We start from the raw sequence: 12,938 nt of genomic DNA, 5'->3' as shown, positions 1-12,938 counted from the left end.
TGAGGCAGGGACGGCCTCTTTGTGGACGGCTGGAACTGAGGCAGGGACGTGGGTCAACCAGTAATCATAAACTCTAGCAGAGGTACAGGCAGGGACAAGGCAAAAACACGGTCAGAACACAGGCACGAGTCAAAAACCATAAACTTACTAGGTAGTGCTGGGAGGCTGATAAACCAGGTGCTTGAACAAAAACTAACTGGCAGAGAACAAAGGAACATGCAGGTGCTTAAATGCAAGGAGGTGATTACTAATAGAATACAGCTGGTGATCACATGTCTTGAAAACAACTACGCACAGTTGTGCAGACAGGAAACAAGACAAAAATAAAACTGAAGACTAAGCCAACAAGAGCAACAGCTGGAATCATGACAACCAGACTTCAAGACGGCATGAGGAGTGCAGACTGCATACCCAACCTAACATTGGCCCAAAGCAGCGTCTGTAGAGGCAGAGCCATCAACACAGTCTGAGGTTCGCCATCGTCAGGGCGTGGAAGAAGAGTGGCTGGGTCAAGCACATTGCACCTCTTGATAGTAATGTTCAGCATGTTAAGCAAGATGGTGTTGTATCTTAGCCATCGGGCTGTAGAAAGATGTGATATTTTCTGTTCCAAAAGGATCAAAAACACAGCATGAGGAACCAACAAGGTGACGTCAGAGTACCCAGCAATGTCACATGATGCCAGCATGGCTTTCTCTGCCGCCTCCACTGCCCATAGACACAGTGGAAGTTTAGCAGCAGCTGGTTGACGCTTGGCAGGAAAAAAGACTACAGGACAAAAGACCAGAAGTCGTACAACAAGATTTCTTATCCACGGTTTGAGTGAAGGTCGCGTAAGGTCAGATCAGGAAGACCCAAAATAGGAGCAGACTGAAGAGCAAGCTCGAGGTCAGTAAACGCTTGTTCAGCCGCAGACGTCCTTGTGAGAGAAGAAGTGGACGATGAAGACATCTGCGTCAGAACACTGAGTGGGGCCTCAAAGACAGTAAAGTTAGGAATGAAGTTCCTACAATAAGAACAAAGACCTATAAAAGACAAAAGCTGTTTATACATGCACGGTTTAGACAGGTTTCACATTGCTTCAACTCTGTTGGGTGAGAGGGATTGCCATCAGCTGTAATTACAATGACCCAGAAAAATAACCTTTGTCTGAGCAAACTGTAATTTAGACAGGCTCGCTTTGCGGCCTATAGCATCCAATGTTTCAGTAGCTTTAAGGTGTCTGCAGTAATGCCATCTATGACTTCCTTTCAGAGGGTGTTGTTGTTTACATAATCTGTGGTCAGATTTAGGTGTGATGACCACTGGTTCACATCCTCTAATCAAACCTCATATCATATATGTGTGTGAGCCACAGCGAAGCAGGGGCTTCCTATAAGGCTGAGTGTTGGGTCAGAGCGTCCATAACAATACTCAGCTATATAGTCCTTGGAGCCAGAAACAGATCAACTAGTCAAAATTTGTTGTTTAAGTTGTTTAAATAACATCAGATCCTGGATGTCCCGCAACCTTCAACTAAATTCACATAAATCCCCCCATCATTGTTCCATGTTTAACTAACCTTGTCTCTTTCTCTCCAGTAGTTGTGCTTCTCCCCCACTCTCTCTCTCTCCCCCACTCTGTCCTCACCTACACGTATCATCAGACTCAGAGCTGTGTGTCTGTGATGGGCAGCTGTGGATCAAACCATTCTGCCCGTGTCCAGTCTCTGGTCCAACCTGCCTGTGTCCAGTGTCTGGTCCAACCATCCTGCCTGTGTCCAGTCCCTGGTACAACCATCCTGCCTGTGTCCAATCTCTGGTCCAACCATCCTGCCTGTATCCAGTCCCTGGTCCAACCATCCTGCCTGTGCTCTGTTGTTGCTCGTTGTTGCTTGTTGTTGTTGCTGTGCTTTTCTCTCTCTCTATCCCCTCACCCCAACTGGTCGAGGCAGATGGCCGCCCACATCCAGCCTGGTTCTGCTGGAGGTTTCTTCCTCGTTAGAGGGGGAGATTTACCTCTCCAATGTTGCTGTCAAAAAAGAAAAACAAAAACAAATCCCACATACAGCAAGCCTAATTGTATTTAATTCCAATTTAACAGCATCAGTGGAGAGGAAAATCCCTAACCTCCAGCAGAACTAGGCTAAATGTGGGCATTTGGCAATCTGTCTCGACCGGTTAAGGTGAGGGGATAGAAAGAGAGAAAAGCACAGCAGCAGCAGCAGCAGCAGCAGCAGCAGCAGCAGCAGCAACAACAAACAACTACAAGCAACAACAAGCAACAACAAGCAAAGGCAAAATGGGTATAAATAAAATTGAATTGAATTGAATTGAATTGAATTGAATTGAATTGAATTGAATTGAATTGAATTGAATTGAATTGAATTGAATTGAATTGAATTGAATTGAATTGAATTGAATTAAGCTTCTGGTCTGATAAAAGACCCACACCCACTGAAAAGTGTTAACATTCATTAACTGCTAACAGTAACACAAGCCAGAGTGACAGACTGAGTGATCAGATTAGCTCCCACTCCGCCTCACTGAATGCGTCGGTTCTGTTCCAGCAGATGGTTTTTTCAGTCTTTTCTTCATCATTATCACAGCTTCAGTTCTACCACCGGCACTCAGGTGAGGTTATTATATATTGTTTTATTTTGATCAATGCGTGTAGTTGAACTCATCTGGCATTTTATCTTTTACACTCAAAACCTTAAATGATTTAAATCATTAATATTTGCTTTAATGTTTAAATAACTAGCATAAACTATTCACCCTCTAAGATTGTTCGTCTGGCTGGTCTCTGACGTTTGATCTTTAACAACCCTAACCACATTGGAGGTCACAATGTCATCACACAGGCATAACCTAACAATTTTTTTTTATTAAACATGAAAGTTTTATGTTTTAAAGCAATTTTGTGACAGACCTAGTCAGCAAAGACCAGCTTCTTTGAATTCCTGCTAAATCTAATCAAGTTCACCCACATGTTTTAGATTAACCATAATTTCTGCTCATGAACAACAACAAGCAAAAGAGCAGCCACTCTGCAGTTTAATGGCTCTTTACAGAAAGCAATGAAACATCACTTAGTTTCCAAAGACTCAAGAAGGAGGGTCCAGCAAGACGTTCTAGAGGTGCTTGACCTTTTATGAGGTTCTGTTCTTGAAAGCAGTTCTAGAAGTTATCAGTGATACTTCAGAGGCTGGTTTAGTGGTTCTCAAATTTACAAAAAATATTTGGTGAATAATTGTTTTGAAAATAAATGTTGAGGCTTAAGATTCCGACTAGCCAGATTTTAGGGTCACAGATTAAAGGACATTCTAAACGTATTCACTGGTTATACATGTTTTAAGGTAGTATAAATAATAATCATATACTTATGAAGACAAAAAAGATAATTGATAATGTTCAAAGTCTTAGATTCTGTGGCTGGACTAGCTTAGCCAAAAGTCAAGACCAGAGATCTAGCGATCCACTGAGAAGTTCCTACAGAAGTGTGTTTCATATTTTTAGGATGATGCTGAATGACCGATGGACAATCATGAACAACAGCAGCTCCGAGCTTGACAGCAAACGACCAAACACACAAAAGGTAACCTGGCACCTGGAGCTGTTGTATGCTTCATTTATAGTTTGTTCTGTAAAGGTCAAAATAAAACACATATGAACAGCATAAAGGACTAAATGTGTCACTGGAAGAATGATGGACTCATCAGGTCAAAAATCCACCAGGTTTAAATTGTAGAATATAACTTACCTAACCAGTAAAGTGGAAACACGAAGACACACAGAGCAGAACCATTAATTCCCCCTAATCAGGAGTTAAAGTGTCAGATCAGCATGTGTCTAATCTGCAGCAGCTGTCGCTTTTGCCTACTTCTGTGTACTCAGTTTGAAGGTACTTTTAACCATCAACCTTTTATTCATAGCTTCAATCCATGTGGGACTACACAGTTGGTTTTAATTTCAGTTCCTCTAGGTCATTTTTGTTTTATATAGAAACATTTTTTGGTCTAACAAATAGCATTGACCCATTCCCTGTGTCCGTAAATAGAATCAGACACCATTTTTGATAGCTTTTGATGAAGAAAGTTGTTGATACCCACACAGACAGGAGGTGAACATGCAAACTTTACACAGAAAGACACCTGGGCGACTCTGGAATCAAATAAGAGAGCATTTACAGCCAGAACAATAAAAGAGGCCTAGTGAGTTCAGCTGATACTCACTAGCTAACATACAGCAATGTTGTTGAAATCCAAACTCCCAAATCCAGTTAAATCCCAACCAAGAACCAAACCCAAGTTAACGATCCACATATTAGAATCACAGAGGCTCCAGATGAGAGGGTTCCAGATACCCAATCTAATTTTTGTGAATTCTCCTCTTGAATGAATAAAGTTTCCATCCGTCCAACCCCCAACCCACCCACTGACTAGCTTCTCTGTGGTAATTATGGCAAACTAGATTCACTAGTTTTCTGGCTAATGAGAATACATCACAAATAGGAAGCAAAATAAGGGTTTAATTTTACAAAAACTATATGACTAATTATCATAACAGTTGAACCAAATGTTTAGAAGCAAAATCAAAGAACACAAACATTTTATTAATATTTTGCCAAATTACAACTCAGTTTTAAATATAATTTCTCTTTACAAATAAAATAAAAAACTAGATAAACTAGAACTCAAACTTAGACAAATTCAGTTTTTACAATAACTTAAAGCATATTTGAAATATATCTATCTATCCATCCATCCATTTTCATCCGCTTATCCGGGGCCGGGTCGCGGGGCCAGCAGTCTGAGCAGAGAGTTCCAGACTTCCCTCTCCCTGGACACTTCCTCCAGCTCTTCCGGTGGGGCTCCAAGGCGTTCCCAGGCCAGCCGAGAGTACCACTACCCTGTTATAGACTTTTCCGGGGAGGCTGAGAAGTGTGATCCCCTTATAGTTGGAACACACTCTACTGTCCCCCTTTTTTTGAAGAGGGACTTACAAACTACCTCGATGACCTCAGCCTGGGTGATGGGCAAGTCCACCTATGAGTCCCCTGCCTCTGCTTCCTCGAAGGGGTTGAGGAGATCCTCAAAGAACTCCGTCCGATAACATCCCCAGTCAAGGTCAACAGCTCCCCACTTCCACTGTAAACAAAGTTAGTGAAAAACTGCTTCCTCCTCCTGAGGCTTTGAACGGTTTGCCAGAATCTCTTTGAGGCCGAGCGATAGTCCTCCTCCATGGCCTCCCCGAACTCCTCCCAGGCCAGCGTTTTTGCTTCTGCAACGGCACAGGGTGCAGCACGCTTGGCCTATCGGTACCCATCAGCTGTTTCAGGGGTCCCACGGGTCAACCAGACGTGATTGGTGGTGATCAGTTGACAGCTCAGTCCCTCTCTTCACTCGAGTGTTCGGAACATATGGACGAAGGTGAGGTGAAAAAACTACAAAGTCTGTCATCGGCCTTCGACCTAGGGTGTCCTGGTGCCATGTGCACTAATGGACACCCTTATGTTCGAACATGGTGTTTGTTATGGCCAAACTGTGCCTAGCAGAAGTCCAATAACGTAACACCGTTCAGGTTCAAATCAGGGAGGCCGTTCCTCCCAATCATGCCTCTCCAGGTATCACTGTTGTTCCCCACATGGGCAGTTGGAGCAACACTCCTTCCAGAGACCCCAAGAAGGCCAGATACTCCACACAACCGTTTGGCCCATAAGCACAAACGACAGTGAGTGACCTATCTCCCACCGGAAGGCACAGGGAAACGACCGTCTCGTCCACCTGGGACAACTCCAACACATGGCGGCTAAGCTGGGGAGCTATGAGTGTCAGGTTCTGGTTCTGTTTTCAGTTTTATTTTGTGACACTTCCGGTTTCTGTTAATCAGGTTAGTTTCCGCTTTTGTTTTAAAAGGACTTAGTTTGTCATCCGTGTTTTGGTTCCAGTTTCCTGTTTTATTTTGTAAGCACTTCCCTTTCTCGTCACGCCACAGCAGTTCCCGCTTTACTTCCGGTTTTCAGTTACGCACCTGTGTCTCATCTGGTTAGCCCCCGTTCCACGTCCCGGTCTCATTACACACACCTGTCTGTCATTAGTAATCACCTGTGTATTTAAACCACCACCAGTCACCATAGTCTTTGCCAGATCGTTTGTGTATGCCAATCATCACTATCCAGCGTTTCATCGTCCTGCCCGTTTGTTCTTGATCCTGCTTCGTGTTCCCGACTCCCGATTCCTGCCTGCTCCTTACCGGTACTGTAACCTTGTCATCCTGTTGTCGAACCCTTGCCTGCCCTTGGACCTGATTCAGCCTGCTCCCTCTGTACTGAAACCTGAGAATCATTGTGTATGACCTGGACCGACTATTGGAAAGAGAACTGTATTAAACCCTTAAAATTCTACCATCTGTCTGACGTCTCGGTGCTGTGCATGTGGGTCCGATCTCTGCCAAACCCTGACAGAACGATCTGGCCAGACTTGGACCCAGCCAGCGCCCAGCCTGCACCCAGGTCTGTTACGGTTTTTCTTTTTCCCTTTTTTTTCTCTGTTTGCTCGCCTCCGTGCATAACCATGCAGCGGAGCGATGGAGTTTTTTCCCCCGAGCTTACCGGAGGATATCTGCAGAGATTTCCAGAAACTGGCGAACAAATATGCGGAAGCGCCCAGCAAGCAGCCATGCCAGCTCCAGAGAGGACGCCGTCCCAATCCCTGCTGGCTCCAGCGAGGAGGCAGCGAGCAGCACCGCCGGCCCCTGCGAGGTGGCCGCGAGCAGCCCTGCCGGCTCCAACGAGGAAGCCACCCCCGTCCCAGTCCCTGCCGGCTCCAGTGAGGAGTCCGAGAGCAGCACTGCCGGCTCCAGTGAGGAGTCCGAGAGCAGCACTGCCGGCTCCAGTGAGGACGCCGTTCCAGTTCCTGTCGGCCCTGTAGAGGTCGTTCCAGTTTCCGTCGGCCCTGTAGAGGTCGTTCTAGTTCCTGTTCCTGTCGGCCCCCGCAAGGACGCCGTTCTAGCTCCCGTTCCTGTCGGCTCCCGCAAGGACGCCGTTCTAGCTCCCGTTCCTGTCGGCTCTCGCGAGGACGCCGTTCTAGCTCCCGTTCCTGTCGGCTCCTGCGAGGACGCCGTTCTAGCTCCCGTTCCTGTCGGCTCCACAGAGGACGCCGTTCGTGTTCCTGTCAGCCTCGGGGGGGCAGTCCCCGCCGACCTCCAGGAGGAGGTCGCGCCAGCTGGAGTTACTGCCGCAGTCCCCGCCGACCTCCAGGAGGAGGTCGCGCCAGCTGGAGTTTCTGCTGCAGTCCCCGCCGGCCTCCAGGAGGAGGTCGCGCCAGCTGGAGTTTCTGCCGCAGCCCCCGCCGACCTCCAGTAGGAGGTCGCACCTGTTGCTGTTCCTGCTGCAGTTCCTGGTGGTGCTGCAGAGACTTTCGTTTCTGTTAAATTGTGCGCAGGAGCCGTTCCGAGGGTGCTGGAGGTTCCTGCGGAGATCCATCGGCGCCTGCCACGCTCATCTCGGCTCCTGGCGGCTCGGCTCCGGCCGCATGTGCATCGGTACCTGGCGGCTCGGCTCCGGCCGCATGTGCATCGGTTCCTGGCGGCTCGGCTCCGGCCGCATCTGCATCGGTTCCTGGCGGCTCGGCTCTGGCCGCATCTGCATCGGTTCCTGGTGGTCCGGCGCCGACCACGTCTCCAAGTCTGTCTTCGCCCCTGGTTCCGGCCACGTCTCCACGTCTGCCCTCGTCTCTGGTCCCGGCTTCGCTTCTGGTCCCGGCTCTGGCCCCACATCTGTCTTCATCGCTGATTCCACGTTGGTTCTCGCCTCGGCGGCCGGACTGGTGGCCTTGCCCTCGGCGTCTCCTGCCGTTTGGATGGCGCTGCCTCCTGCGGCGCCGTCCGCCTCTGCTCCGCCGTCGTCATGGTCACTCGCCTGGGGGGCGTCTCCTCCTGCCGCGACGAAGGCGCTGTCTCTGCCGATGTCATCCGCCACGACCCTAGGATCCCCGGAGCATCTCCGTCGGGAGGGGGTTGGACTCGGCTCTGCCCTCCCGGACCCTGCCAGCCGTCGTGGCAAACTCCCCTGCTGCCGCCCTCCAGAAGAGGGGGTTTCTGGGCCACATGGGGCCTTTGGGGACGGGCTCTGCTTCGGTTTATGGACTCTTGTTTTGACCCTCCTCCAGTCCTCCCTCCCCCTCCCTCCGGGGGGGGGGCTTCCGTGGGCGCCGTGGTAGACGCCTTAGGGGGAGAGGTACTGTCAGGTTCTGGTTCTGTTTTCAGTTTTATTTGTAACACTTCCGGTTTCTGTTCATCAGGTTAGATTCCGCTTTTGTTTTGAAAGGACTTAGTTTGTCATCTGTGTTTTGGTTCCAGTTTCCTGTTTTATTTTGTAAGCACTTCCCTTTCTCGTCACGCCACAGCAGTTCCCGCTTTACTTCCGGTTTTCAGTTACGCACCTGTGTCTCATCTGGTTAGCCCCCGTTCCACGTCCCGGTCTCATTACACACACCTGTCTGTCATTAGTAATCACCTGTGTATTTAAACCACCACCAGTCACCATAGTCTTTGCCAGATCGTTTGTGTATGCCAATCATCACTATCCAGCGTTTCATTGTCCTGCCCGTTTGTTCTTGATCCTGCTTCGTGTTCCCGACTCCCGATTCCTGCCTGCTCCTTACCGGTACTGTAACCTTGTCATCCTGTTGTCGAACCCTTGCCTGCCCTTGGACCTGATTCAGCCTGCTCCCTCTGTACTGAAACCTGAGAATCATTGTGTATGACCTGGACCGACTATTGGAAAGAGAACTGTATTAAACCCTTAAAATTCTACCATCTGTCCGACGTCTCGGTGCTGTGCATGTGGGTCCGAACTCTGCCAAACCCTGTCAATGAGCAAGCCCACACCACCCATCGCCTCTCGCCACAGGCAATTCTAGAGTAGAAGAGGATCCAGCCCCTCTCAAAGAGTTGGGTTCCAGAGCTCAGGCTATGTGTGGAGGTGAGCTCGAGTATTTCTAGCCAGTACACCCCCCCCCCCAGTGATGTAACATTCCATGTCCCAATAGCCATCCATCCATCGATTTTCCAAGCCGCTTATTCCCTAATGCGGGGTCGCGGGGGTGCTGGAGCCTAACCCAGCTGGCTATGGGCGAGAGGCAGGGTACACCCTGGACGGGTCACCAGTCCATCGCAGGGCAACGCAGAGACAGACAACCATGCACACACACACTCACACCTACGGGCAATGGAGAGAGTCCAATCAACCTAATGCATGTCTTTGGACTGTGGGAGGAAGCCGGAGAACCCAGAGAGAACCCACGCAAACACGGGGAGAAAGTGCAAACTGCTCCAATATGCACTGTATTTTTGAAATATAGAGAACTAAATCCTTAGCAGACTAACAGGCAAACAAAAGAAACAGCAGAAAAGGAGCCCAAGCAGATGGATATGAAGCATGTCACAGAGGTTGAAGTGAAGGTAAAGTAATAACTGATATCTGAATGGATGTGGCAAAGGTTAGTGAGCAAATAGGACAAATCAAAAGCAGGATTCTAAGGCCAAAGCTTTAAGGCTGACTAGAAGATTGCTAGGAACAAACTAAAGATGGGGTTTCAAAACAAAAAGCTGGCTTGTCACCTGCTGGCTCAAAGAAAAACTGATCTTGTGTGTGTGTGTGTGTGTGTGTGTGTGTGTGTGTGTGTGTGTGTGTGTGTGTGTGTGTGTGTGTGTGTGTGTGTGTGTGTGTGTGTGTGTGTGTGTGTGTGTTTAGAAATGCTGCAGCTTTGTGTTATGGACTGTCATCTCTGTGCTTGGCATAGCAACTGTAATTATGACAACTGTCATCATCCTGTACCTGAGCCAGTACCCACTTCCTTTCGTCAACAGGTAAAATCAGAATTTGTTTTACCCATGTGCGGCATATCTGCCACCTGCACATCTCACCTGTGTGCATATGCTTTCACTGTGATAGGGGTGGTGTCTCCTCCTCCTCGCCTGTAATTTCAACCAACCCTAAAGAGTCTGTTGCCCTGGTGACAGTGTCTCGTGTCACAGCTGGTGAGCCAATCAACATCTTCTTGGACCCAAACTGTCCAGACTACAGTGAGAACCTTCTACGCTGGGAGGCGCTACAGAGCTCACTGCTACAGGCACTGACTAATCACAATGCAGATGACTGGCAGGAGAAGGGACTGCTACAGAAGGTGGCAGAGGAATTAAAAGTACTTGTTGGCCATGCCCACAACCTGAGGCTGGAGTCTGATTCACTTAAAAGAAGTCAAGGTGTTCTGGACCATAAGCTGGATGGACTGCAGAGTGAACAGCGCAGCATCATACAGGTGAATTTAGAGGTGTCACATAATCATGCATGAATGTTAATGTGAATAATACTCACCTATCGCACCTGTGCAGGTGTTGTCTGACAGTCACTCCGGTGTGCTGAAGGTGGCTGCAAGTTTCAGTGACTCTCTGCTCAGCCTGCAGAGTGAAACAGAGAGTGTGAGAAAGCTGAAGAGTGAATTGCAAAAAGTCAATAATAACAGAGGTACAGAGATGCACAATAACCCAGTGAGCTCTGTTATGCTGGTATATGAACCCCCCACACCACACGCTTCTCTCTGTCTCCCCATCCTCAGCCATAGGACCCAGAGACTGCAGCGATGTCATGGCATCCGGTGTTTTTGAGGACGGAGTTTATTCTGTGTTTCCAGTTCATGACCCTAACGGCTTCATGGTTTACTGTGACATGACGACTGATGGAGGAGGCTGGACGGTACTAATACAGGCTACACTAGCAAACACTGGCCTCGAAGGACACTACAACTCTCTGAAACACCCCAAAGCACTGAATACCAATAAATACAAGAAGCTTAATTTGAAGTGGTCACTGGACAAGGGCACAGTTCCAGATATTTGTATAGCCACGAGGTAGCTGTTAAGGGAAAAGCTAAGTCATAGGAAGGCACAAACGACAGGGACAAGAAGAAACACAAGACCAACATAACCCTCATAACAAATTGTAAAGCATCATAAAATGCAAGGTCAGTTCTGGGTGGACCATGCATTACAGTATTATGGTTGTGGTAGATGCCTGTGCATTGTGTGTGTGTGCAGGTGATCCAAAGGAGGGAGGATGGTTCTGTGAACTTTTTCCGGGACTGGGAGGCATACAGAGACGGCTTCGGACAGACGACAGGAGAGCACTGGCTCGGTCTGACACACAATTAGAGCTAGATGTAAAAAGACTGCTATTGGGATTGATTAAGGAGCTCCAGGTCTAAATAACCTCCCTGTATCCATATCATCCTGTCCCTCCTAGGTTTACACAGGATGTACTCTTTCACCAGGTTGGGAGGCTATGAGTTACGTATAGATATGGCTGACTTCGACAATGCCACAGCCTTCGCTCATTACGCAGAATTCTCTGTTGGCCAGGACTCTGTGAACCCAGATGAAGATGGGTACCCGCTAAGCGTGGACAAGTACTCTGGGACTGCAGGTACTGACTCAACACAGGACTTTTTCCGAAAAAGTAGCCCATTCAGATGTAAACCACTCATTAATAAACTGTCCTTAAGGAAGGTTAAATCCACACTGTCCTATACATCCTTAACTAGGCTAGGTTAGGTAAATGTTGCTGTTTGATAAGATCATTCCATGTGGAGGTGTAGCTAGGTTCAACTTGTTCTGCACGTAACTTAAGGTCTTCAACCACTAATGTCTCACACCCTCACAACATATGACTATACTATATAGTATACTATACTATGACTATAAATACCAGCCCTAACTAGCGGTGTCTGCTAAAGGTGATTCCCTGTTGAAGCACTCTGGGATGCAGTTCACCACCAAAGATCGGGACAATGACCAATCAGAGAACAACTGTGCAGCATACTACCAGGGTGCATGGTGGTACCGAAACTGCCACACCTCCAACCTGAATGGCCAGTACCTGAGGGGAGGCCACGCCTCCTATGCTGATGGGGTTGAATGGTCCAGCTGGACCGGCTGGCAGTACTCACTCCGTTTCACTGAGATGAAGATACGTCCACATGCCAGACCACAGTCCTGATCCTCACAGACCTGAACTTAAACTGGACCTTTGACAAAAAAAAACCCTGATCTAAATCAGGCCCTGTTTTTGGTAAGATTGCGACTTCACCATAACTATGACACCTGGACCTGAAGGGCCAGGGTCTGTATAGTGTGAAATCAGAACAAAGCTTCTAAATTTGGTTTAAGTATTAAATTACTTGAGTCTTTTATTTTCAAAATCTGCTGTATCACATTTCCAAAGTGTAGAAATACTTGATGATAGTACTGATAGTAATTTTAAAAATCCTGTTGCTGTTCACACACATAATATATCATATGACTTGTTGGGGTATGAGCTTAAAGTAACTAAAACTAATAAGCCAACTAATGTATTACTACTGCTGTAGTGAGGTATTTGGGTACTTAGTTACTGTATTCCAATCAGCTAGTATTTCAGGTTGCTCTCTGGTTAATAATTAGTTACTTGATAATGAGATGTCACAAAAATACCTCCATGAAATGTATGTTGTTTATTTTTCTTATTATGTAAACGTATTAACTTTCACACCCTGACTGCCGGTCCTCCATACACCTTGTAATTTTTATATAGAAGAGGTGAAACACAACATAAGATTTTTGGCTTAGAAGTGAAATACTTCACCTCTGACCTCTGGCATTGACCATACACTAAGTCTAAGCCCTGGGGAGTCATCTGACTCTTTGTTTTATACATTGTGAGCATTTATATTGTGAAGAGTTTGATTTACTTGTTTGTTATCCTAACTTGTAATTTATTTGCTTGAATGTCTTACTTAAGATCTGTTGTGCTAAATGATCTCATGAGTCATAACTGACTAAAGTAAAAAAATAAATTTATTAAACTAAATTGAATGTCTCATTCATCCTGTTCATGTTTGTTCTAAACGTTGTGTTTAGTAG

General features: G+C 47.2%; 1 protein-coding gene across 1 annotated transcript; it reads left to right on the top strand.

Annotated features, from left to right (window-relative positions):
• Positions 1-2,487: 2,487 nt before the first annotated feature.
• On the top strand, positions 2,488-12,899 carry fibcd1a (fibrinogen C domain containing 1a). The gene is made up of 9 exons (XM_029162463.3): positions 2,488-2,612; positions 3,498-3,576; positions 9,736-9,851; positions 9,937-10,303; positions 10,377-10,509; positions 10,601-10,737; positions 11,079-11,175; positions 11,284-11,463; positions 11,774-12,899. Exons 2-9 carry the CDS (start codon positions 3,499-3,501, stop codon positions 12,034-12,036), a joined length of 1,371 nt encoding a protein of 456 aa, XP_029018296.3. The 5' UTR covers positions 2,488-2,612; position 3,498; the 3' UTR covers positions 12,037-12,899.
• The last annotated feature ends 39 nt before the right edge of the window (positions 12,900-12,938 follow it).

This window comes from Betta splendens, chromosome 9, assembly GCF_900634795.4.
Source record: "Betta splendens chromosome 9, fBetSpl5.4, whole genome shotgun sequence".
Classification (NCBI taxonomy): Eukaryota; Metazoa; Chordata; class Actinopteri; order Anabantiformes; family Osphronemidae; genus Betta; species Betta splendens.
Note: the sequence above shows the minus strand (reverse complement) of the source record. Positions and strands in the feature narration are given on the sequence as shown.